Source organism: Python bivittatus, unplaced genomic scaffold, assembly GCF_059951505.1.
Source record: "Python bivittatus isolate LINGU-HERP-01145 unplaced genomic scaffold, Pbiv_v1 ctg000400_np1212, whole genome shotgun sequence".
NCBI lineage: Eukaryota > Metazoa > Chordata > Lepidosauria > Squamata > Pythonidae > Python > Python bivittatus.
In genome coordinates, this window is record NW_028277073.1 from 1,801,559 (window position 1) to 1,828,571 (window position 27,013).

Below are 27,013 nucleotides of genomic sequence, written 5' to 3' on the forward strand. Positions count from 1 at the left end.
ACCATTATCAGTTATAGCACCTGATTTTTCATTCGAAATAAAGACACCTGGAGACCAGGCTGCTTCCAGTCACGAGGCCACGTAACCCCGAAAGCAGCCAAACACGACCGGCCGCGCGTCCTGCGCAAGCGCGGGGCAGGGCCTCCCAGAGTCCTCCGCGCGCCTGAAGCGGGGGCGGGACGCCGTACTCAATGCCGGCGTTCCAGCCCCGCCCCCGCGATGACTGGCCGTTGCTCTGCCTGCGAACGGCCGGCAGAGGCCGCCTCGAGCGCTCCTTTCGCGCGCCACCTCACCATCTCCGGAAGGCAGCGACGGAGGAGAGGAGAAGCGAGCTCAGCGCTCCAGAGCCCGCCGTTCGCTTTCGGGGACTGTGACGGGGATGCAGCGGGGTGACCCGGCGGAGCCATGGACCTGGATGAGGCTTTTGGGCTGGTGGGGGAGTTCGGCCCCAGGCAGAAGAAACTCGCCGCGTTCCTGGTGCTGCTACAGGTGGGCGCGGGGGCTGGGGGAGCTCCCCGTTCCTCTGCCGCCCTCGTCGGTTGGCCGCCCCCTCCTTTCCCACTCGTCGAACGCAGCAAGGGGGGGCGAGGGGAGCGTAGCTGGCGTCGTCGGGGCAACGGGCAGAGCGTGGGGGGGAGCCCGCCCTCCTACGGTGGCTGGTGTGGCAGGAAGCGCGCGCGCGCCTCCTTCGTGGGCGGGGCCGCGAAGACAGCTGGAGCGGGCAGGCTCGGCTCCCGTGTTTGCCGGGAGCGACGAGCGTCTTCTTGGACTTGGTGGTCGTCGTAAAGAAGCAGCTTTCTTGGGTGGCTGTTTCTCCTGGCAGCATTCAGACGGGGAGGGAGAGAGGCAGATGTGGAGGGAGGGTGTAGCATCACTTGGAAAGCGTTGGGGCAGAAGCTGTTATCCCCAGTTCACATGGCAGTGTGTACTCTATATTCTAAGCCAGTGTTTCTCCACCTCAGCAACTTTAAGATGTGTGGACTTCAACTCCCAGAATTCCCCAGGCATCATACTATTATTTGCATGACTAGAATCGTCATTTGAAATAGAAGGGCTGCGGTCAAAACTGGAGGGATCGTCTATTGATATTGGTAATATTGGAGTGGAATAAAAAATTAAAGGTTTCTGTATTGCCTAGGCAATCTGCATAGGCAACGGTTTAATTAATAATTATAACCCCCCCCCCCCAATGATGGTCTTTTCAAAGAAGCCTTCTAGATGCAGTCACAGGAGGCAAATAAATGGGAACGATGTTGAACAAGTTCAGGCTTTCAAATACCTCAGAACTGTGTTCCATACCACTGGATCATGGAGGCCCCAAATTCAGTCCCTAAAAGAGAAGGTCAGAAGAAGTGCAGCTGCCATATTGTTTCCACATGATAAGAGGTAATAACATACCTGGTTGGTGAAAAGTATTTGAGGCCAAAGTAATATCACCACTGCTGTATGGCTTCCAAATATGTGCATATAAGTATTTAGAACCATTAGAAGCTTCCTGAGGAACCTGTTTTTGGTCCCTCGTGTTTCTAACTCAACCCTTAAGGCTGAAGCTGGAAAGGCTCCAATTAAAACTCGTGCCTAAATAGCAAGTATTAGTTATTGGCTCAAACTAATTTTCAACCCAAGTTGTCTTCTTTGACTATTCAAGACAAATTCCAGAGTTCTTGGCAAAAATTACTTGGTGCCACCCTAAACCATTGTGGATTCTCTCCCAATGTATTGATTCCAATGGGATTTGATTAGACCAAAGTATCGTTCCAGCAGCGTGCCAGAGATATGGCCCTGCAAAATGATCTTAGCCAGGCTCCACCATATATTAATTCAGTGAACCCACAAAAAAGTGTTTCTCCCAAACATTACCTGTACAGTATCAACCCCCAAAACACCAGAAAAGCTTTTACATTTGCTCACTGTAATGTCCTCCCCTCTGCCCTTTTGGAGCGAAAGTTCTATAACATACCAAAAGAGCTGCGGTTTGGTTGTTTTGCTGAGGGGGAAATTGAAGCTGTGGGTCACGCGTTGCTGCATTGCGCTTTTTATAGAAACCTATGAGATACTGCATGTATATTTCCCCATGTGTAATACATTAATCCGGGCAGGTCGGAGGCTGATTACCTTGGTCTCTTGCTAGCTGACCAGGAGGTAGGGATTTCAGACACTGTAGCCTACTTCTGTATCAGAGCTATGATCAAATGTAAACAACTCCTCCAAATGAATGATGCTGAACCTTAGCTAGGTTCCCATACCTCAATATATTCTATAATCTTTCCCTCCTTTTTTTTCTTTCCTCCCCCTCCCCCCTTTTTCCTTGTTAAATATACACATACCATTCCATAAAACATATGCTTTAAAAAGGCATTGTCCTTACAACAAAATGCTGTTTTTGACAATCCTTTTCTATACAAATATATACAAATATAGAGTCCAGTACATTCTAAATATTATTATTTTTTGTATAAGTCATAGTTTAAAGTCCATTGACACTCTTGCTATAGAAGTTAAGACATTCTCCCATTGCCTAGGCAATACAGAAACCTCTAATTTTTTATTCCACTCCAATATTACCATTGGGATACCTCTGATAGATGATATTTATCTCAACACAACATATTTTAAAAATTCATCTTCATCATCTATCAGTTGGTAGCTCCATCCCTGTTAATGTTCCAGAAGTCCCTCAAGACCTGGCTATGTCATTAGGCCTGGGGGTCCCAGGGGACCAATGAGATTTTGAGGTGGCTCCCTTACTGCAGTTAATGTTCATCCTCTCTTGTGCCTTCTGCATTTTTATATTTTTAATCATGATTGCTTTTATATATTTATTGTTTTTTAACTCAGTGTTGTATGCCACCCAGAGTGCTTATGAGATGGGCAGCCATATAAATTTGATAAATAAATAAAAATTGTTCAAAACTCACTCTGGGCTTTCCTCCTACAGATAAAGCAGAAGTGAGTTTTGGCAGTGTATAAGTCTGATCAGCTTTTTTAAAAAAGTATGCCCCCTCCCCCTCCCCAGTTGCTAATGCCACGGTGTGTGTGTTTCATCTACAGTTTGAGAACTCCTGCCATAAAGAATAGATGCAGCAGGAGCTTTTACCCTTACCCTTTAAAAAGTTATGAAATATTTCCTAATATGCAAATAGTATTATACTAAACATGAACAAAGTTCAGTTTTTGGAATTGCAGCTTTGCCCAGCAGAGTTGGGAAGTCAGTAGTTTTCTTGCAGGGGGAGGTTGGTGGTTTTTGATAAACTTGCCTGTGAAATGTTTGAAATACCTATCATTATGATTAGGAAACTTACTCTGTCTTCAAGGATTGTAATCCCTCTTTTTTGCTTTCTGGTTAGTGACTAAATGCACCTGATTGCAGAATTTATCTCAGTGAGAGTAGGCCCAGCAAGCCCTGCTTTCCTTCAAACAGCTTCACCAATGGTTGCATTCTACTTTGCCTCATAGAGGAGAATAAAAACTATCATATATTTATTTAAAAGATTTGTATGGCCAACCATTTTAGAGCACAATTCTGGGTGGCTCACACCAACAATAAAACCCCAAAACGGTTAAAAAAATATAAAACGAAAAGGAAAAAACTTAGCGCCTCAGTCATCCTCCTGGGATGCACCCAACAAATCATCCACAGGCTTCCATCTCACTCTACCCCAGTGCCTAGGGAAGAGCCAGCTTTTTATGGTCTTCCAGAAGGCTAAAAGGGTGAGGGCCTGCCAGACTGCTGGGGGAAGGGTGTTCCACAGGGTAGGGGCTGCTATGGAAAAGGCACGCTTCCTAAGTCCCACTAGAAGCAATATTTAAGGGAAGGGACCTACATATCATTTCAGAGAAATATAGGATATAGGACAAAGTAATGGGGATAAACCTGGACAGGCCTGGGTGAACTATTTCTTTAAGCTTGTAAAACCTCTTGAGATTACAACATTGCAGCGAGCCACAGTCATGTGATAACTATTTGCGACCTTCCCTGCTGGCTTCCCACAAGCAGAGTGTCAGCCTTTACCAGGTAGACCAAACAGGAAACAACCAGATAAGCTAATTCTACTTTATTGTAAAGCTACATTGACAGAATCTTGCAAGTCTGAAAGTACAATTCTCCTGCTGTCTCCTTTACAGCCTGAGAAATTAGGGAGGGTTCCTTCTGAGCCTCTTGCCCCTCCCGCTGTCCTGCTCGGGCTATGCTGTCTCTTATGTGACCATTCCCTAGGCAGCATCTCTCCACCCTGTCTCCCAAGGTCCTTCTCACATACCATTACACAAAGTCAATGGAAAGGCTGGCAGGGAAGGTTGCAAGTTGCTCTTGTAAGTCGCTCCTGCTGCTTTTTCTCCCAAGAAGTCCTGCTACGGAATATGAGATCCCATGGATCTTGTACTCCATAGCACCCGCCCGCTTGCCTGGGCTCTATAGTGCCTGCCCATGGTCCCCGTTGGTCTGCCCATGCTCAGAAGAGCCCACCTACCTGCAGTTCTCACCTGCCGGCTTGCTTGCCTAGGACTCCAGTCACGTGTTACAATGGCAACTGGGACTGGGGGGATTGTCTTTGCTAAGTCTGGTCATGTGACATTTGCTTTACGACCACATTGCTTAGCAATGGAAATTCTGATCCCAGTTGCCGTCATAACCCAAGGACTACCTGCATGAGTTATGAAAATGTTTCTTAACTAAAGTAGGTACTGTATTTAAGAACTGATAGTCTGAATGTATGCAAAAGTTGGTACATTTCATCTTCCAGAAGGATAGTAAAACTCCTATAGCTCTCTATAGCTCAGTTGGAGGCTGCAACTTATTATTTGGGAGGGTACTGAGGAAAAAATTAGACCCAGTGATTTTTAGATGATTTCTAGAGGAGTATGGATTTAGCCTTGATGATATGAACACCCATTATGAAAGCATCAGCTTAGCCTGGAAAAACAGGAACGTCAGGAAGAAACTTGATTGTCCCACCTGATTCTCTTATAAGAGGGAGAGAAAGAGAAATTCTGTCTGGCTTTTCTAATATTATACTTTATAACAGTAACATAGAGGTCCAGTAGTTCTTGTGGCTTCTGTTTCCTGACCTGGCCTATCTCAAAAGGCTGACATCACTGAGTTCTGTAACATCCTTAGATGTATCTCCCACTATACTCCCATTGGACTCTCGGCAGGTAGTATATTTTGGATAACAATGAAATATAATACCTTTCAGATTATTCTTAGGAAGAATATATGTGGCACTGATCATAATATTTTAGTGCAGTGTTCATATTGTGTGCTAAGAACTCTGCATGTTAGACCAATTTGTATATGAAATATTTTCAGTATTTTTCCCTGAAAATTTTTGCTGTGGTGCATATATAAATCTGCATGTGTGAGAGAGTGAGATCTTAGTCTACCCAAAGTCATCTCTTTTTGTTTTCCTTTTAAGGTGTTTGTTGCCTTTCAGTCTATGCTTATTGTGCTTGTGGGAGCTGTGCCAGAATATCATCTTGACCAAGAAGGGATTCTGAGTAATACCGAAGCTCTTGCAAAACATGTCAGGTTTGCCAGTAACTTCACTTCTATAGCAACAGAGGCAAGTATGTTTTGTTGCCGTGAGTTAATATTTTTCTGTAGTTTAGATATATTCTTCTTCCCTAGAACAAATTACATAGTGGCTGAATGTATATTTTAAAAGAACCAGTTAAGTGGGCTATAGTAAAGAAGAGCATAGTGTGCAAGTCCTTTTGGAGAACAAAATACTGGCCTATTCAGGTACAAGACATTGAAATGTAAATGCTCTAAGGGACAATGCTATACTACATCAGCATACAGGGGTTTGTCATATGTATAGAATTGTAGAACTTCCTGTAGTATAATTGTAAACTGTGCTTGGAGCCTTTTATGTAAGAACCAAACTTATAAATATATGCTTGACCAGATGAACTCCTCATCTTGTTTTGGTAGCATTCTAGGCATCTCTTCTGTCATTTCATCTTCCAGAGTTTCTGAGGAAAACAGGGAGGTTTCTGGGATGTACAGGCAAAGAGAAGCTACATAAGTATGATGTGACCCAAGGCCATGGCCATGCCTTCATTCCAGACAGTGACAAGGGCCTCAGTTGAAGCATGGATCAGAGCCTCAGGAACAACCCCAAGTTCCTCTGAAACCCAGCAGGATCCATCAGATGCCTGGGGTGGACCAATCAAATGGGTCTTTCCTCCCTGCAATGAGGGGTGGCTGCAGAGAACTCAAGGGCAAAAAAAAAAAAAATGATCCAGCCATGGCAGCTCCAGAACATGTTGCCATTGTCCTGAGATAAAAACAAAGTCTATTGTGTGACTATTACTGTGAGTTGACCCTATAAGCACCTGGATCAGGTCCATGGTGGCCATGAACTCATGAGTCACCTCTGAACCTGTGCCCAGAGGGATCAGATTAAAATCCCCCAGTATCATTAGTCTGGGGAACTCCACTGCCAATCCAGCCATGGCCTCAAGTAGCTCAGGCAGGGAGGCTGGTGTGTTAGCAGCAATCCCATCTGATCCCTAGAGCCTAGTCTTACAACTGATTATCTGTGGGGCAGCTCCTCTGAAGGTCATCAGGGTCTCTTACATAACTATAGCCATTCCATTGCCCTTGCCTTGTCATATTTCCAAGAGGGGAGCTCCCCCTGCACCCAAAACAAAGGGCCCCAATTCACTACCCAATATAGGTAGTACTCGCTTACTGACTGCCTCATTCAGTGATTGTTCGAAGTTATGATGGTGCTGAAAAACTAGCTTTACAACCAATGCCCATATTTACAACTTTCACAGTGTCCTTCAGTCACGTGATCACCATTACAGTCGGCATGCATTGTCCTGTGCCTGACCTATTGTTTTTCTTTCCCCCCCTTGCAGAGCAGAGAGATTGGAGAAGAAGGGATTAGAAGAGAGTAATCAGGCACACAATGGGGAATACACATTGAAAGCAATGTGCTGGCGCCGGCAGCCATGAGCATGGTACGCAAACAGCCCAGTGTATTCCCCATTGTTTGCCTCTTGCTCTCTTCTAATCCCTTTCTCTCCAATCTCTCTGCTCTGCTAAGGTGGGGGAGGAAAAAAGCAAGCAATTTGTGTAGGCAAACTCTCCTGTGCCTGACCTGTTCCCCTTCCCTGTGCCTGCTTACTCTCATTTAATCCCTTCCTCTCCAATGAATGTAACACAAATATTAATTCCCTTCTTACTAATTATCCCAGCGCCAGGGTGAGCATTCTAAAAGTTGGGGGAGTGGGGAAAAGGAAAGCACAGTCATGGTCATATGATTTCCCACTTAGCAACCACTTTGGTTAGTGACAGAGTTGCCAGTCCCAATTGGGGTTGCTAAACGAGGACTAACTACTTGTTACAGTAACCGAAATCATATGATAGCATATGGCTGAATCTGTTAGGGGAAAAAATCATTTATATTATTCTTTATTCTTTGTTATTTATTATTATGTATTTATTGTTTCTTTACAATTCAGTTTTTTATATGTCAGTGTAATTCATAAACATTCTGAGCCACTTGAGAATTGACCCCTGAGTGAGTGTTTTACCTCCAAAAATAAATTCCTGCCTCCCCCAGTTGATTATTTCCTGGCAAGCATTATTTCTGCTCATGAAATCTCACTGAAAGAAAAATGAATGGAGAAAGCAGCTTTGGGAGTTTACTATGATTAGAGGTTATCACTGGTGTTACAGTATTTTAAATGAAAGTGGTGTCTTCTTTATTTGTCTTCCACAGTGGTATTTAATCAAGCATGAAGCATACAAAGTGAACCTGGCCTCATCCTTGTATTTTGCTGGGTTGCTTATTGGAAATATACTGTTTGGCCCATTGTCAGATAAACTGGGCAGAAAGCCTGTATATCTAGCAGGTAAAATGTTGAATATTATGGTGGTTGTATATTATGGATGTACTTGATTTGTCTCCAGCCTTCCCTTTAAGCCAGGAAAGCAGGTACCTTCTGAGTAGCAGTCGAGATGGCCTGAGCAACCCTGGGCTGGGTTGGGGGGCAGCAGAGAGGGAACCTTGCTTGGGGCACCTTTAGCCCAATTATTTCTCTCCAGATCTTAAATTCCTGGAGTCACAGGCAAAGGAAGATGACTGGATTCTTTCTTTAGGCCAGGTTTGTTGAACTGAGAATTAGTCCCACACAAATCAAAGAGAGGAATTTCAAAGGCTCCAGTTTGCACAGGGCAGTGTGCCTTCAGAGCCCATTTCCAACAGGAAGCAGAGATGTGTCCTGGTCCATGTGACTGCTGCTAATTTTTGGCAGCCCAGAGATAATTGGCCTCTCAATAAACACAAGCCTTGCTAGCTAAATGGATCCTCCATGTTCAGAAGCAGTACATTTTTAGATAGCAGCTGCTGAGCAAGGCTGCTCATGTCTCAAGCTCCAGATGAGATTCTTGCAAGCTTTAGCAGCTGACTATTTCTGGGGTCAGCAGAAGCTGGTCTAGTCCAGCTCTGTCCCCAGTCAAATCCTGGCTGCAAGGTAGGAGATCTTAGGGAGCCGCTCCTTGCAAGCATAGGCCAGGAGCTTGTGCTTCCGGGCCAGGCTGGGGCTGGGAGGCCTCTTTTGGATGGCAGCCTTGCCAGCATTGGATGTGGATGGGGTGCTGCTGAGTTTCCCTGCCAGGCTTAGCCAGGGACCCCCAGTGGCCTTTTGCAGTCAGCAGGCGTGGATGTTTCTCAGTTCATATGCGCTTGAAGGAGGCAAGGGAAGAGTGTTGAGGGCAGTGCAGGTCTGCAGAGTGGATTGTGTGTATGTGTGTGCACACTCATCTGAGTGGGTGAATGTTGGATGGGGAAGTGAGGACCTGCCCTTCCAACAGACAGTCCCCAGCTTGGCTCTCAGTGCTTGGAGCTTGATAAGCAGCAGTATTGACCTCACCCTTGTGCCCCCCCACCCCCTCCCCAGGCCTCTAGTTGTCTCTCTGCAGAAATGCAGCTCTTGAACAGCAGCTGCTCGCAATACCTGGAAGAGAACCCAGGCGGTTGCGGGAGAAGCAAGCAAAGACTAGGTGTGCCACGACTGCCGCCTGGCCGCATATTGGCATAGTTTTAGAAGGAACATTGGTTTTAGGCACAGTCTGCTGAGTACAACCTATAAAGTCTCCTATATAATGAGATTCAATTCTTATTAGGCATCAGTAGCATAGGATTTACATCGAAAGCAATGAAGTATGTCATAAAGAACTAATGTTTTTGTATTTTTTAATAGGACCTAGTATAACCATCTTGTGACACGCTCTTTTATAAATGTAGCATTTAATGATTTCTTGCCACAATATTTTAAATTCAGGATTAATATCACCATATCTGAAATATATTTCATCGGGATTGCAGCTCCAATATTTTGCCTTATCCATCTTGCACATTTTATGTCTTTATAACTGGAAATTAGGAAGGTTACTTTTTTTTCAGAGTACCTTTAGAAGATCTGGAATATATATTTGTCTGCTTAGAAGATATTAAGATATTATAATAATTTACTTCTGTGAAAGTAAAAGTTCAACCAATATGAAAAAAACTGGTGGTAATTTCCTTTCTGTGTTTTTCATTTGTAAGTTTGCCATCCTGTATAGTAGAGTTGCTAGATATGATTGGATTGCACCATGATCATTTTTCTTTATTATATATATTTTGTGCAGGGCTTTTCTTTGATGTCATTTTTGGATATGTCTCAGCATTTGCTCCAAACTATGAAATATTTGCAATATCACGGTTTTTTGTTGGAATTACAAATGGTGGCATGTCTCTAGTGTCTTTTGTTTTGACACAAGAATATGTAGGAAAATCTTTCTGGGCAGTGACAGGTAAGATACGAGAACTTAACTCATGATAAAAGAAACACAATTGTTAAAATTCTAGCATATTAATTTCTTTTTGTTTACAAGCTATTTATGGTTGGAATATCAGTATTTTTAGTTTAAATGCCATTGACTTAAAAATATCCTTTCTGAAGGTATACAATCTAACTCTTGTTCCTCCTCTTCCCTACTGAGCTGGTGAAGAAACTCTGTTGAGGAAACAATAAAGGGTCAGTTCCTCATGCATACCCTGAATTAGGTAACTGTGGAATAAATATAATCTCTGAAGAATAAGCCATCATAACACTACAGATTTCCCTATTTTACCGTACATTTTAGCAGAATTCATAATTGTATTCAAATGTATCTATCAGTCAAGAAATTATAGCTGCCAGAAGAAAAGATGATAAACCACTACAAGATCCTCTATATAGTAGAGGGCTTTAGACATTACTGTATAGATAAATTGCTTTTCTGCTTTGTTTGGTCTCTGTGTCCACCAAATCATCTTTGGAGGTTTAAGATTTCTCTGTCGCATTTTTGATGGTATGGAGAGGAGTGCAATGGAAGTTTCATTGCTGAGGGAAAGTTTTGATACAGCCTCTACTGTAAACTGTGATCAAGAGATGTCAGGCACATCAACTTGATCTCATGGTAGTCTGATCTTTTTCTTGAAAAAGGAAACTTTGAGTTATATTTGATGGTTACAATGTAAAAAAATATGGACTAAGGTGATATCTTGAAAAATATCTCCTCTTTGCATTTTCTAGTTCTATATTATTCTCCTCTCTCCCTTTCCCTTTTAGAAAATATAACAAGTGTCCTGTGTTCACATTCTCTTGATTTCTTTTTCCCAAAGCACTTTCCATTTTATCTATTCCTGTTCTATCTCCTGCTCTTGGCTACTTTCCTTGTATGATTTATTTCTCCTGTTAAGTTATCTTGGCGTATCTGTGATTTCCTGATAAGCTGACATTTGAGAGGTTGGAGAGATGCTCCATTGCCAGTTGCAGCCTGCCGTTTCAGGTGCTTTGGGGTTTATTACGTTTTAGACATAGAGCCATCTGAGACAGTTAAAAGTTAGTCAAGGGGCAGAGGGAGAGTACTGTTACCTGCTGCTTTCACAGTAGTATTGATGATGTGTTTTGTCATGACGACAGTGTCTTACTAAGCTTATAGTTCTGAACTGTACATTGTGAGCTGTGCTTGTATTATGTAGTGTAAATTAACAATGTGTAGACTAGGTGGCAAACATTTTTCCCTATAATTCTCATGTCTAATAGGGGTTCTGGAAGCCTGAATTTCAGTTTAATTATTCAGTTTATTAAGCTGACATGTAGACCAGTCCTACGTATACAAGTAGTCCTCACTTAACTATGGTAATTGGGACTGACAACTTCATCACTAAGTGATAGGGTTGTAAAATGTGACATCACCTGACCCAGCCGACTTACAATGGCAGTCCCAGTTACCATTGTTAATTGAATCCTGCGGGTTGCGGCTGTAAGGAATGCCCCGTTCGTCAAGAGAAACTCCCGTGACACGTGTGGTTCACAAAAGAGGTTTACTGAAGCATAACGCAACAGCTACAAACAAAGCCAGGACTGGCTTGGCACATTTTGTGTTACAATTTATAGCTCTCCCCTTCCCGCGTTTCGCCCCGTCGTCAAGTTACATGTTGTGGCTTGTCGGTGCCCCAATAATCCTCCTTAATGGTCCAGATGGCAGGTTCAGCCAGTATCCCATTGTCCCTTGATTGCCTGCCCCTCCAGCGTGGGTTTGTTTCCTCAGGGTCCTTTCAGTTGCGCGCAAAACTGGGGTTTGCTTGATCACGCAGTGATCTCCTTTCCGCGGCTCGCGGCTTCGTTCTTTGTCTTGGCACGCACCGCTCATCAGGGTGGATACAAAACATCCACTCTGTGGTTTCCTGTTAAGCGGGTGCAGGTGGCCCATTAATCAGCCGCGGCTCTCACTTCCTCTTTTTCCCCGGCTTGCGAGCGGGCGGTAGAATTGGCTCAGCGTGGCTGGCCAGGTTTCCTAGCAGTGCCGCGCTGGCTGAACCTGACAGCGGCATCCCGCAGTCACATGATTGCCATTTGCGACCTCCTGCTGGGTTCCCCATTGACTCTGCTTGCTGGAAGCCAGCAGTGAAGGTAACAAATGGTGATTATGTGACTGCAGGCTGCTGCAATGTAACTTTCAATGTTACACTGCCAAGTGCTTGAATTGTGATCATGTGACCACGGGGACGCTGTGACAGCCGCAACTTATGAGGACCCATCGTAAACCTCCCTCATTCAGTGCCATCGTAACTTTGAACAGGGGGGTCATTCAACAAGGACTACCTGTAGTTGCATGGAAGTGAGTTCCATTGTCTTAATTATTACAGTAAATGTGCATTGGATTGCAGGTTTAGAGTACATGGTACTGAGGTCCGTGAGATTTTATGCCCAAATAAATGTCGCTGGAATTGCTAATAATGTTGAAAAATATGATTTTGCTCTGTTCTTTAGTTTTGTATCTCTCATCCCAATCTAGAGTGTTATGTTAAGGCGTCCTAGATACCTTGATCTTGTGGCATTACCTTTGCTTAGCTTTTTAAGCTTGTTGCTCGTCATGAATTGTTATTTTATCTGCCTAAAGTTATATTTTTAAACAAGGAGAATCTAATTTCTTAAAGTAAAAAAGGTTGAAACTAACAGTTTACATAGCATACGATTAACTTACAGTAATCAAACTGTTCTGCAATAAGTTAATCTGAATTTGTTGCCATTTGACAAATCCACAAAGATACTAATATGGACTTCAATGAGTAACTTATAGGGATTATTATAATTATTATATTTATTATGTATGAAAATGAGTAATGATTCTTTACAAATATTTGGTTTAATTATTGATTTAATTATTGATTTTTGTTTATTTATTTGTGAATGTGTAATTAATATGATTGTAAGTGTATAAATTATAAACCTATATATTATCATTTATTATGACTAGCATAATAAAGTTACGTTGTTAATATGGGCGTACTCCTGAGATGTCTAAGATATTTTATCAGCATTTTATAAAATACCTTGTTTTTGCTTGTATTTTCAGGCTCGCTGACAAATTTGACATTTGCCGTTGGTATAGCTGTTTATGCTTTACTGGGGTATTACATAAGAGACTGGCGTCTTCTTGCCTTTGTATCAAATTCTCCAGGGCTTTTCTTTTTTCTTCTTTCTTTGTAAGTAATAATTGTATACATAGTAGATAAGTGTCAAATATTAACCCAAAGTTGGAAGGATAACATTAAAGAGATAAAACATTGACATTCTTGTATTCTTATTAAAATCAGATTAGAGGAATTTTTAAGCAGATTATTTAGTTTGCTTGACAATGTGTTTCTAAAAAAGACCGCTGCAAATAAGTTTCATGTTTTCTAGTATAAAGCCAAGTTTAGTTAGCTTAACAAGCACTATCTCTGATACACACCATATCATCATGGTGAAAACAGTCCAAAGAGGGAGCAAGGATGAGTGACACTGGCCTGCATCTATAGGTAGTCCTCGATTTACGACCATTTGTTTAATGACTGTTCAAAGTTACGACGGTGCTGGAAAAAATGACTTATGACTGGTCCTCACACTTACGACATTTGCAGTGTCCTGGGGTCACGTGATCTCCATTTGCGACTTTCCCAGCGGGCTTCTGACAAGCAAAGTCAATGGGGGGAAGCTGGATTCGCTTAATGACCATGGAAAAAGGTCATAAAATTGGGTGTGCCTCACTTAACGACCGCATTATTTGTCAATGGGAGTTCCAGTCCCTATTGTGGTCGTAAATCGAGGACTACCTGTAATCTCTTTACTATGAAGACTTATAGCCTAGGATAATGTGCCCATGAGAGAAGAGTTTCACTTTCTCCTGAAGCCACTGGAAACCCATGAAAAATCACTTTGGAAAGTATGGGAGACCTCCTGAATATCAGGGCGCAAAATGTTTTGCCTAAGGAGGACACAATGTATCCCTTCACCTGTACAGAATCTCCCTGTCATGAAACCTGTGAAACTGTGCCAGAAATGAATTCTAACTGTCCCTGTCTTGGAGTGTGGCCCCTGCTGCATTGTGCATAGCTTAGTTGCATATTCCTGTGCTAAATGATTTGGGAGCAAGGAAACTTTCCTTTCATTACACCTTTTAAATTTCTTTAGAAACAAGTAGTGATCTGATTGATATTATACATTAAGCCATAATGTGAATAGTTTGTTTTGGATTTAGCATGATGCGTAAACCTACCCATAGGTTTATATTTATCCGTTATAGCTGTTCAGTAAACTATGGTGAGAAAATTGTGGCTGGCCATACAGTCTGAGAAGCAATGTACAACTTTATGTAAATGCCAGTCATGTAAAATGCTTGATTTGTAACAGGGTAACAGATGGGAACAGTGATGTACAAATAACATTGGGAAAAAAAAACTCCCTGGGCAAAATTAGACTTAAAATGAATGAGATATTTTCTCTTTCTCTTCACATATGTATTGTTATCTTTTATGAATTAATACCACTGCATTAGTAACCGTCAGCCCCACAATGTAGACCAGACCAAAAAATCAACTCTGCAAGAACATTAGAACTGGACTTTCGTAGGCTCTAGTAACAGGATCTTGCAAGCCAGATACTGCTTTTCCTCCCTTCCCTCATATATCCCAGTGAGTCTGGCAGGGCCAACCTGAGTCTCTTGTTAATAATTTCTCCCTTCCCAGGATTTAAGGAATGCCTTTGTCTTGTTTTGCTTACATAACAGTTTCTAAATATTTGCTTCGAGGCCACTTTCCTGGGTCTCTGCAGTTACATTAGAATCAGAGTGAGTTTAACAAACAGTTAAGATACGTGAGTTGCAGTTCTCTTGTCAAATTAAATGAAGTCCATGCTTTCTTTCATGTCAGCTAATTTTGAATAACTCAAGCTATTATTCCCACACTGGTTTATAAATGTTTTAATAAATTTAAAAGTTGGCAAATGTGTTTCATATTATACCAGATTTCTGTGTTACATACCTTTCATCAAACTTTGTAAAACTTTTACTGAATAAACTTTTCTGTTAGTACAGTATGTAGATTTAAAAAGAATCAGGTTCAACCTTTGTAAGTGTACATATTTGTACTTCATTATTCTTTTTTTCAGCATGCTTCCAGAATCACCAAGATGGTTATATTCCCAAGGCAGAACTGCAGAAGCAGAAAGTGTGCTGCAATACATGGCTCTTCATAATGGAAAAGACAGGCTGATTGTGAAACTGAAGCCATGCAAAGGAGCAGTAAAGAAAGACGATTCCACACCTGGTGTCCTAAATCTGGTTATGCAACCAGTCCTTCGATGGCGCACTGTCATTTTGATGTATATCTGGTGATTATTAAAAAGAGATTCTGACATTACCTAAATTAATCCCATGTAAAAATAACAGCTTTGGCTGATAATTATGGACTACATAGATAAATAAATTTCAAAGTAATCAGAATAATATTAAGTGGAAAAGGTAAAGATTGTTTTCTGGTTATGGGGAATCACTTCAGAAAACAGGCAGAGAATTTGGATTTTTGTTCCCTTTTTCAAATTTCAGTAACAATTATGATACAAATCTTAAAGAGATACCATGATCAAGAACAGTAAGCAAATTTTGTGTTGGCTTTCATTTGGATTTGTCTGATTTATACGTTCCTAAGTCATATATGCTAAGAGTTATATGAATAAGAGCTAAAATTCAAGGTTCCCTTTTTAAAAACAAAAATATTTTAATTGGATAAAACCGTCAAATGATATTGTTTGACAAAGAGTTTATCTTTAGAATAGTATATATGGTCCACCTTTTCATACACTCTCAGACCACACAGATATGGAAGTTACATATGTCATGCCCTCATTTACGAGGATTTATATGACTTCCAGCCCCCTTTTAACGGTGGGGTGGGGGATTTCTCTAGTTCTATGCAGTGTATATCCTGCATGACATATTACTTATATTGACCAGCATGTGACCAGTTGCATCATTACTTGGGACTCATCAGGCATATGTAGCCACAGATCTTTCTATAGAAAGATAGTACCTAATAAAATACGTATTCCTGATGAGTCCCAGGTAAACTGCCAGGAAGCAGTTTCATCCAATGGAAAGGGCCGAGGGTTGACTCAAGGAGCCACATGTAGGAAGTGATTGCTGGAGAAACCGCTTGGGGCTGCTTGCCACGCCCCTGAAAGCTCCAGCCACCCCAGCCCAGCCGCAGTCGCTCTTGCCATTATTATTATTATGACCCAGCAGTGCAGTGCAAATAAGAATGCCAGCCAATGGGGAAGGCAGGAAGTGGTTTCTCCCAATGGGAAAGGGCTGGGGGTTGGCTCAGGGAGCCACATGTAGGAATTGTTCACCAGAGAAACCGCTTGCAAAGGGGCTTGCTTTTGCCGGCTTCACGCAAAGGGGCTTCTTGGTGCGAAGGGCCAGGCTGGGCACACCTTGTCAGCAGCGGGAACAAGAAGATGGCAAGGGGAGCTGGGGTGATGGAGTGCTGGGTGGCAGGAGTCTTGGAGTGCAGGGCAATGAGGGCGACTATGGCTGGGACTGGGCTGGGGTGGCTGTGGCTTCCCAGGGTATGATAAGCAGTCCCAGAGCCATGCAGTTTTGGAACTGTTTGCCGCCCTGCAAGGGAGGGTGCAGGGCAGCCAAAAGGGCAGAGATGGGGGAGATAGGTAGGTGGGGGGAGTTGGAGGCAGTCCCTTATCTTACTGAGGCTCAGGGCTGGGAGGGACCAAGCCCAGAATGGCTTGGATTGTGGTGGGTCCTTGGCTAATGATTGGTGAAATTCGCTTAATGACAGCAAGGGGAATTGCCAGGATTGCAGTCGCTAAGCAATGCGGTCACATGACATATCGCTTTACAACCACATTGCTTAGCGATGGAAATTCTAATCCCAATTGTGGTCATAAATTAAAGACTACCTGTATTTATGGCACTTATTGGTGTATTTGAAGAATGCTTACAGAGGTGGTTTCACAGTTGAGAAGCAGTGATGGAATGGTTGGAATAGTTATTTGATGGCTATCAAAATCTCTTTTGGTCTTGCCAAGTTATTTTAAAACAACCTAGACAAAATTTCAGAATTATATTTCTCAATGGGTTCCAAATGTTAAAAGTACCTAAAGAAATCAGTGGGAAAAACATTTTCCTGTTTGATCATTGTGAATGAACAAACATTTGAATAACCATTTTCCAGTTGTTTTAAAACTGATTTTGGATCAAATACCAGTTGATCTAAACCATTTATGTCATAAGATACTTTGTCTCAAAATAAAACCAGAATAGTCAGAATAGAAACTGAGCATATACATTAATATATAGTAAATATGTGTTTGGTATTTTTCTATTATATAATTTTTCTTCAATTAGTATGCAGTAAATAAAGTTTACGTGATCTTCTGGGGTATACTCTATGATTAAAATAACCAATTCAATCTTTCATTAATACATTTAGGTATGTGTGCAGCTTTGTATATTATGGTTTGACACTGAATGCTGGTGAATTAGGAGGAAATCTTTATTTAAATGTGGCTCTTTCTGGCCTTGTAGAAGTTCCAGCATTTCCACTCTGCATGTTCTTCATTGAGAAATCTTGGTAAGATTAATAACTTTGCATTTCTATAACTAGATAGTACAGTATAGAGTAACATAGCTGTTGAATTTATTTCTGATATATTAATTTGTTTACATATGTTTTCAGAGTAGATAATGTATCAAATCTGCTCAGAAATGCTGACATGAATGACGAATGATGACTTTAATACATCACACTTATTTTTATTTTACAATGCTTTTTGTTTGCTCCAATCCCAGTAGACTGTAGATGGGTTATAACAAACTTAAAACAAGAACAAGACACTAAATATTGGTAATTAAAATAGTAAATAGAGATATAATATCTCATAGGCACTATTCAGTTAAACTAAACTGTGGGCCAAATGTCCGCTGGAACTAGGCTGCTTTGATTAGTGTTCAAAATGCCTGTAGTGACTCTCCTTCAGGCTGAGAGGGTTCCTCTGAAAAGGCTGGTTGCCTGGTCTGCGTCCCATGCATGGGATGGGATCCGCCACAGGCTTTCTCTAAGTAACTGGACCAGACAAGCAAGTGGGCTATTTTGGCAAGGTGTTGTCTGATGAGTTGCAGGCCTGCACCAGTAAGGTCTTTAAAGGTGAGAGCCGGCATATTGGATTGGGCCTAGAAGCCTATTGGCTTCAGAAGTATAGGAAATACACTTTGTGCAATCAGTAAGGTATCTCAGAGTAAGATTTAAGTCTTCAAAGGTTATTGTTTTATTTACCCATGAATGACTCATCTCTTGAAATATGGCAAAAATGTAATATTTATTATTTCCCTGCATTGTTCTGTCAGTGAATGCCTGCCCTCCTGCACTTTAGGGTTTTTTTTTAGACTTGCTCACTCTTGTATGGAATATTAAAAATATTTTAAATATTGCATCTTTGTAGAAATCCCAGTATGAGCTTGTGCTCTCTTTTAGGTCAGGAAGACGTAAAAGTACAGCTGCTTTTTTGATATTTGCAGGCCTTGCCTGCGTTTTTACCATGTGCTTACCAGAAAATAACAGGGGTAAGTATGTTCTTTCTGAAGCAAACCTCAAATTTTCCTTTGTATAGATAATCTTATTAAAAGACAAGTTCTTCTAGTGTGTTAATATCAAACCAGATGTATATATTTTTAAAAAATAAACTTGAAATAAATTTGAATTGAAAACCAAATCTAGGATAGCTTTTTCAGATGAATAAAATTATTGCTGTTGCTAGAAGCAGATGTTCCCACTCTGGAGATCTCAAGACTAATAGTGCTTGATAAACCTGTTCTCCATGAATTTTTTTCATCCCCTTTTAAAGCCATCTGGGTTAGTGGGCATCACTACATCTTGGAATGAATTCCACAGATTAATTTCGGGCTGTGTGAAGAACTGCTTTTTAAAATTTATTTTGAATCTCTTTCCAGTTATGTTCATTGGATGACCTTTGGTCATATTGTTTTGAGAGAGTGAAAAAGCATCTCCATGCTGTGCATGATTTAATACGTTTTAGCTATGTTCCCTCTTCAGTTGTCTTTTTCCCCAAGCTAAAGACTCTCAAGCTTTCTAGCTTTTTCTCATAAGAAAGGTACTTGAGTGACATGGCTATTTTGGTAGCCTCCGTCTGCCTGGTCTACCTATGCATGGTTAGAAGTCTCTGTGCAGTTGCAAATGCTTGAATGCAAGTAAACGTCCTTACAGATTTCCTGATCAAGACATCTTGAAAAGAATTAGTGTGCTCGGTGTCAGGAGCAAGCTCCCCCTCCCCATTTCCCTCACCCACATGCTGGGAAGCACCTCCATAGGGCTGCAATAAGATGGTCCCTCCTCACTGGCAGGCAACCCCAAGCAAACATTTCTCAATGCGTGATGTATATTTGTGAACATCTGTCTTCTGTGGACAATGCATATACGAGAAATTCAGGTATAGGTAAGTATTATCTTGATTTTATTGGTGATGACTGGACAAAGTTTGAATTTTTCAAGCAGTGGGTTCAGATGGCTATTTCGTAAAATGGTTTTGCATAACCTTCTGTTTTAGTGATCTTACAGAACAGTTCAGTATTTTCTTACTGCTTAAATGAATGGTAGTCCCATTTATTGGTAATAATTGAAAGCTGCCTTGAAATGAAGTAGCCAGAATTGCAGTTCTCTGAAGCAGGAATCTGTAGCCTTGGAGATGTCATCCAGATCATGTGCAGGTCTTTCCCTTGTTCCGAGCCAACCTCACCTATTCCTGTCAACAATGGAATTTTTTTTAATTACAGTTGTTTTCCTGTTTGTGCCAATTGCAGGTTGCTATCTACACTAGGTGTACATCTGCCTGAACCTCGGTGGGGTTTATTTCTGAATAGACATGCCCATTATTCTACTGTTTTTTATTTGGAGATGGAAAGGTTTGTTTAATTGTCTTGTGTTCTATTTAAGGATTTTTCTTCAGTCCCAGAATTTTGGCTTTATATGGGAAATTAACTGTAAGTGCTGCCTTCAACATTGTATACATTTATACTTCAGAGCTCTATCCAACAGTGGTAAGGTAAGCAGACATTGAAATTGTTATATTTATTTCCAATCCCACAAATTCTCACATTAATAACAATAATACATAAGCCACATGAAACGACATCAGCAGTTACATATTGCATGCAAAATTTCAGGCTCTTGAATTACACATTAGAGTTGTCTGTAAAAAGTATCTTTTATAAGAATCTCTTGCTTCAAGAGATGGTTGGAGCAATGTTCTTGAAGAGATACGGCTTGTCTTTTCTCAGAATGATCAAACTGTCTCTTCTCTTCTGTGTGAATGGTGGTAAGTTAAGGTGTGTAGTTATTTCCCTGTTAATGCTAAAACATTGGGAGAAAAACCGGGAGTAGCAAGGCACTCCAAGATTTAAAGGAAAGAAAAAAGATATGGTTGGAAGGATATTCCATCTTACTTACACTATCTAGAATTACTTTCAGATTTCTTAATATAAAGTTGTCTGGATTTACTTTCTCTGCTTGCTACAAGAAATCTTTATCTGTCTTGTGGTCATAAGTTGGCCTTTTAATGGTATCCCTTAATATGGATTCTGCTATTTACTCTTACTTGTTTGAGATAATATTGCACACTGCAGGTCACTTTAAAATTACTGTCCTCTTTTGAAAATATTTTTTTGATTGCACAGGACTTTGAAGAATGTAAATATAATACTTTGTTGCCATCTAGTGGTCATGTGCAGCTCACAGAACAGATATCACATGAGTGTAGTGTGAAGCAACTGAAATTGCCCATGTTGCTGCGTTTTGGAACAGTTGCACCTTTCAAATGCTTTTTGAGGGCAACCCCATATAGAGCATGATACATTAATCCAATTGGGAAATGATTAGTCATCATGACTTGGGCCTTCCAATCCAAAAATGGGCATGGTTGGTGCATAAGATGAACCTGTGCAAAGTCCCTCCTAGCCATGACTGCCACCTGCTCTTTAAGCAGGAACTGCAAGTCCAGGAGGATCCCCAAGTTATGCACCAGCTCTGCCTGAGGGAGTACAACCCCATTCAGAATCAGAGATGGAAAGTGATAATAATTACCTTTCCCAGTGGCTTCATGTAGATGTTAAACAAGAGTGGGGAGAGAGTAGGGCCCTGAGGGACCTCACAAAGCAGAGCCTTCATGCTCAGTCTCTCTCCCCACTCCAACACTAATTGCAATGGATCCTGGGCAAAGGAGAACACTGCCTGCCACTCCCAACTCTCTAAATCAGTCCAAAAAGCTACCATGATTGATAGTATTGAAGATACTGACTATCAAGGAGAGCCAGGATGGATGCCAGACCTCATCAACAAATGTGATCAATGCCATTACAGTGCTATAACCAGGTCTGAATCCCAATTGAAAAGGGTCCAGATAATCAACTTTGTCCAAGGCCCTTTGGAGCTACAGACTGACAACCTTCTCAGTAAGAGAAGACATTGGATGAAAATTGTCCAGTTCTGTTGGGTTCAGTGATGGCTTCTTGAGGAAGTGGGGGATAATCACCTCTTTCAAAACAGATGGCACCACCCCTCCCACAAAGAAGCATTTACCACCACATGGACATGACCACATGTCACCTCCTGATGGCCTTGACAGCCAGAAGGGACATGGATCTAAAACACAGGTGGCTGTGCTCACCACTCCGAGGTCCTGTTCAGTTTATCAGGACTAACAGGTTCAAATTGTTCCCAGACAATCAGGCAAGACAGTCTCAGGCATCTCCATTGAATCTGTAGAGGTAGAGTTCAACTCTCATGATTTGTATTTAAGGAAATACTTGCAGTATAAACAGTATTTTCCAGAAGGTAATATTGAATCATACTTGGTGGTGGTGGAAATAATAGGAAGGTGACATCAGATCAGGAAATGAGATTGTCTGATAGATCCAGTTTATAAACTAAATTCAGTTGAGAACTATAAACAGCTGCAGTTCATTTGCCTAACAAAACAATGTGTCATTTAGCACAAAACAGTATATCACTCTTGGTTCTCCTTAGAAACATTTTTTTAAATACTGACAATGGTATTTCTTTTTTAAAACAGAAATGCTGGTTTGGGTGTATGCTCAATGATTTGTAGGTTTGGAGGAATTTTGGCTCCATTTGTTCCTTCCTTGGTAAGTAATACTCTTCTCCCCTTCCTGCGGTCTACCCTGTTTAAGCAAATATTCAAATCAATTAACCAGCAATGGTCATTCATATGTGATAATACTAACATGTGATGGTTAAGCAAATCTTGCAGGATTGTATTTACCAATATTTGTCATAGTGATATCATATGTGATTAATACATTTTTAAATATACCAAAGTACATTTGAATAAATCTGATTAAGATTTAGATACACATATAAAATGCATAGCATTCTTATGTTTATGGGAAGTTGAAAGCCGGTATGGATGTATTATGACCAGAGGATTAGCCAGTGAGGCCTGAGAGTAGAGTGGAGCTGCCATGGAAGGTGAAAATATGGCAGAGAGAAAAGGATTAAATGTCCCATTTCTTGACCTGTTGCTTTCATCCAGTTCTGACATTCCCCCCCCCCCGCCCCGTGGCTGCTTTTACAGTGGTACCTCGGGATACGAACTTAATCCGTTCCGTGACTCTGGGCGTATCCCGAGTTGGTCGTAACCCGAAGGAAATTTCCCCATAGGGTTCAATGTAAATCCGGTTAATCCGTTCCGCCCTCTGAATTTGGTCGCACCCCGAGGCAAATTTCCCCATAGGGTTCAATGTAAATCCGGTTAATCCGTTCCGCCCTCCGCCCGAATTTGGTCGCAACCCGAGGCAATTTCCCATAAGGTTCAATGTAATTACCGTTAATCCGTTCTGGGGTCCACGGACCACACGGAAAGCGGCCGGGCGCGGCGTGGTGCGGCGCGAAAATGGCCGGGTGCGGCGCGGCGTGAAAACGGCCCGGCGCGAAAACAGCCCGGCGCGGCGCAAAAACGGCCGCGGACCACGCGGCAGGGCCGGAAAAACAGCCGCGGACCACGTGGCACGGGCGGAAAAATGGCTGCGGACCACGTGGCACGGGCAGAAAATGGCCGCGGACCACGTGGCACGGGCGGAAAATGGCTCGTACCCCGAGGCGGAGTTCGCAAACCGAGGTAAAATTTTGGGGCCAGAGCTGGTCGTAACCCGAAAAATTCGCAAGCAGAGGCGTTCGTATCCCGAGGTATCACTGTATATAAAAATGAACCCTTCAAGAAATCCAATTGTAGATCATTGGTCTAGTCTGGATCTGAGCAAGGAACTAGACTGGGAAGCTGGTGGGAGAGGCTTTTTTATAGCAAGTAGATTTTCTGCCCCTGAATTTACCTGCAGAAAACCTTCCTCAAATCTTCACTTTTGATCTTTTTCTCATTATCAAACCCTTGGAGCTTTTGATTTCTCTGCTTTTCAGCACTGAATAAAAATTGGTTTTTATTATCTCATAATCTCTGAATACAGATTTCGTTGGATATGAAATATAGTTTGTATGTACAGGTAGTCCTTGTTTAATGGCTATTCATTTAGCAACAATCCGGAGTCATGACAGCCTTGGGAAAAGCGCTTTATGATCCCCGCAGTCACGTGATCACGATTTGCAACCTTTTTATGATGCATTAAGTGAATCACCATGGTCGTTAAGTGAATTCTGGTAATGTCCATTGGGGAAGCTGGATTCGCTTAATGGCCATGTGATTCGCTTAATTAGCTCTGATTTGCTTAACGAACAAATCACTTAGCGAACTAAATTCCAGTCCCTATTGTGGTCAGATAGCGAGGACTACTTGTATTTTTCTTGTCTATGGACTATATATGTATATTTGCATATGTTGTATGGGAAGAGGAGTGATTCTAAGGAAGGTTAAGAAGAAAGGAGATTGGTATGTACATACTTTTGAATTCTGACATTGAATTGTTATGTTTGTTTTTTCATTGTCCCTTTGTCTCTTTTTTGGGACTGTTTTCTGCACTCCCCAAAACAGTGTATTTTTTTTTTCAAATAACTGTGCTAAACATATGAATTAAGAAATAAGGTGATATTCATTCATCTCATTTATATATCACTCCAATACAATCAAGACTTTTCTTTAATAACTCTTATCTATCTATATTATTTCATAACAGATATTTAATTGATTCCTTCTAGAAATCTCTTGGTCCATCTGTACCATTTGTAGTTTTTGGAATCAGTGGATTATCAGCTGGTTTCTTGACACTTCTACTTCCAGAAACTCTGAACAAACCGATTGCAGAGACTATTGAAGATTTGCAGATGCCTGTCTATCAAATACTTAAAAAAAAAAAGGCAGAGTAAACACGATTATTTTTCTGTGTCTTCTGTGCTACTGGAAATCTGTCTCATTTATTTGAAATACATTTGTAATACATTTCTTTTTAGGTGTCAGATCCATACATTTAATGATTTTCTTATTGAAAAAGAATGAATTGCCAAAATGAACACATACTTTAAAAAAATCAATGTATAGGAAAGGAGATGCCAATCAAAAGTCTTGTCTCGCTGCATTTTCACTTCGCTCACTTTTATTTAACTACAACAGATTATTCAGTATCTGACAGCGTGAAGAGTCCAGGGTTTCCCAATTCCCATTTACTCTTCTAGTTATCTGGAAGATATTCTTACAATAGAAACATGGCTAATAAAACCTTTTGCAATTGTGAAATGTCTTAATGTATCTGTTGCGCTGAATATCATAGATTTCAGCAAGTTCATTATGGTTAGTTTTAAAAGAATGGTATTAATTTATGGCACTGGAAAGCTACAAATATTTAATGTAACCCCCTGTGGAAAATGTTACTTTATCAGTAACTGTTTATTACTTATGAATAGTGTCTCGGTGCTAATAGCTAATCATTTTAGAACTGAATGGAGTTGCATTGTGCCATCTACCATCTGTGAAACTATAACAATTTTTGGATTCTAGATAAGAGGACTGTCCAATTATGAAGTTCAGATAATAATGTTGAAATTACCATATGTAACGTGAAGAATGATGTTTTTCCTCTCCTCTCCCCTCCCCATTTTTTTTCTTTTGTGTAATTTGTGTTTGAATGTGAACTTACAGGCAGGAACTCTTTTGCTTTTTAATTCTGTAGCCTATTAAATTGGTATTTTGTTAATTATTATTGTAGCAACTATTCTAATTGATTTTTCCATCTGTTTAACAGGTAAATCAGTTAGAAGAAAAGTTTTAGTATTGCAAAAAATATCTTGGTTGAAAATTTCAACAGCGCTTCAATTGTTGAAGTATGCTGCCATCAAGATTACCACATTGCGACATTCAAACCTATTTTGATATTTCCAGTATGATCAATGTCTCATGTAAATATAACCTGTGAAGATGTGGAGAGGGAGAAGTAAAAATTAATGAGAAATGTAAGGGCCTAAACAGATTTTTCAAATGTTATAAACTGAATGTTTTAAGATGTTCATAATTACTTGGTGATTTCATTCAGTAAACAAAGAGGATAATTATTCTTTAAATGTATAAATTATTGGGGATTTGATTATAATTCTAAACAAGGAGACAGAAAAATGACCAAGTTAATTGCGGTATTCTGGGCTCAGCATATTGAAATTAATAGTACATTGATGCTTAAAGTATCTTCAGATTGGATTCACGCCTGGAATATTCAGTTTTGCTTTGGTTCTTAATTTTTACAGAGTCTTGTTGCCAATATTTTTATATTAATGATTTAGGATGGTCTACAATATTTATAAAAACCAAAGAAGTGACTTGGTGCTGTTTTAACAGTTGCTGTAATATATCTTAACTGAAGTATAAATTAAAGAGACTGTATTGCCTATTTGCTCTAAGAAACAGGTCAGTAGTCAGATTGTATGATTTATGTTTAGTAGGTATCATTTTTAGGTACCCAAGTAAAAATAAGATAGGTATCGAATCTAAAAATCTGCTACCACATATGAAAAGCTCTGCAGTCCTCTAACGCTAAAGGAAATCATAGCTGCTCCTAAAAATTGTCCATGAATCTTCCAAAACTCCTGCATAAACAGAAGTGTGAGAAATGGATGTTATGGAACTGATCCACCTTAAAGTACCACACAAGCGCCTGTACACCACAAACGCTTGAGGCCTTACATACAGCCATTTTTTCTTTGATTCGTAGTTCCTTGAATGTAATACATGGCAACTCCATTTCTTGTCATCGCGTTTGTTTTTATTTATAAGTGGAAATATAGAGGTTAAAATGTTCTTTTGACAGTTTGCTTTCTCCAGGGCCAGTAGTCAGCTGTTTTGAGGATTCAGGCAAACTTGTCAGTCTTTCAGATCATTTTTACTCCTAGCCAAGACTCACGTGGCAGGGTCTACATTTACAGGTTATGATTTAAAATTACATGCAGATTTAAAAGAAAATGATAAGCATAGTAAAACAAACAAAAAACCTAGATTCCTGAAATATTTATTGTGGCTTAAATAACTATATACCTTTTTTCAGTGGTCTCTAGTAACATGGTGAGACTGCTCAGATATTTTTAGACTTTCTGCATTCCATTTTTATAAGCTGGAAGTAAAATATACTTGATAGAACTATTCTAGATGTCAGTGTGTGCCATTCTAAACACAAATGATTAGTTTTTATATCTAATATTGCTCATGATGGAAAACTTTATAAATTATATTTTTATAATAAAATGCAGTATAAAATCTTAAGAAAAATATTGTTCCTATGGAAGCAGAAGTGAATTGTGAAGACAGTTTTTCCTATTATTGCAAAAAGTCATGTCATGTTCTGCCCTTTTATTTCAATTATGTAGAAAATGGCTAATAAATGCAGTGGTTTCATACTGTCATGCTACGATTTTGTATTTTTTATTAAAGCATTCTGTAATGCTAACATCTTGCTCTTTGTGTTTGCACAGCAAAATCATTTAAGCCTGTTAGTAATAAGGACAGGAAGGGCAGCCAAGCCTTGGGTAATGTAGCCAGCAGAAACAGAAGCTGCCAGTAGTTGGGGAGCTGATTTACCCTACAAACTGAAAAATGTGGTTAATTTGAAAACAAAACAAAAACCCTGCTAAAAGAATCAACCTTCTTATCCTAATCCTATTTGTCCCTCTGC

At 40.6% G+C, this 27,013-nt stretch overlaps 1 protein-coding gene across 2 annotated transcripts; it reads left to right on the forward strand.

The window, feature by feature from the left end:
• The first annotated feature begins 219 nt into the window (after nucleotides 1-219).
• On the forward strand, nucleotides 220-26,749 carry LOC103066669 (solute carrier family 22 member 15-like). 2 transcript variants are annotated; one of them, XM_025165851.2, is made up of 12 exons: nucleotides 220-489; nucleotides 5,415-5,561; nucleotides 7,734-7,866; nucleotides 9,647-9,811; nucleotides 12,905-13,034; nucleotides 14,977-15,198; nucleotides 17,316-17,456; nucleotides 18,357-18,445; nucleotides 19,833-19,941; nucleotides 21,967-22,039; nucleotides 24,060-24,223; nucleotides 25,100-26,749. In XM_025165851.2, the coding sequence occupies exons 1-12, from the start codon at nucleotides 406-408 to the stop codon at nucleotides 25,101-25,103; spliced, it is 1,461 nt and encodes a 486-aa protein (XP_025021619.1). In that variant the 5' UTR covers nucleotides 220-405; the 3' UTR covers nucleotides 25,104-26,749. The 2 variants fall into 2 exon arrangements, with proteins under 2 accessions (XP_025021619.1, XP_007426944.1); XM_007426882.4 differs by having other exon boundaries at nucleotides 24,060-24,218.
• The last annotated feature ends 264 nt before the right edge of the window (nucleotides 26,750-27,013 follow it).

Coding starts and splice junctions, on each gene's coding strand:
- LOC103066669 (XM_007426882.4), top strand. CDS start 406: ATGGACCTGGATGAGGCTTTTGGGCTGGTGGGGGAGTTCGGCCCCAGG. Junction 22,040..24,059: donor CTCCATTTGTTCCTTCCTTG/GTAAGTAATACT, acceptor GATTCCTTCTAG/AAATCTCTTGGTCCATCTGT. Junction 24,219..25,099: donor AAATACTTAAAAAAAAAAAG/GCAGAGTAAACA, acceptor TCTGTTTAACAG/GTAAATCAGTTAGAAGAAAA.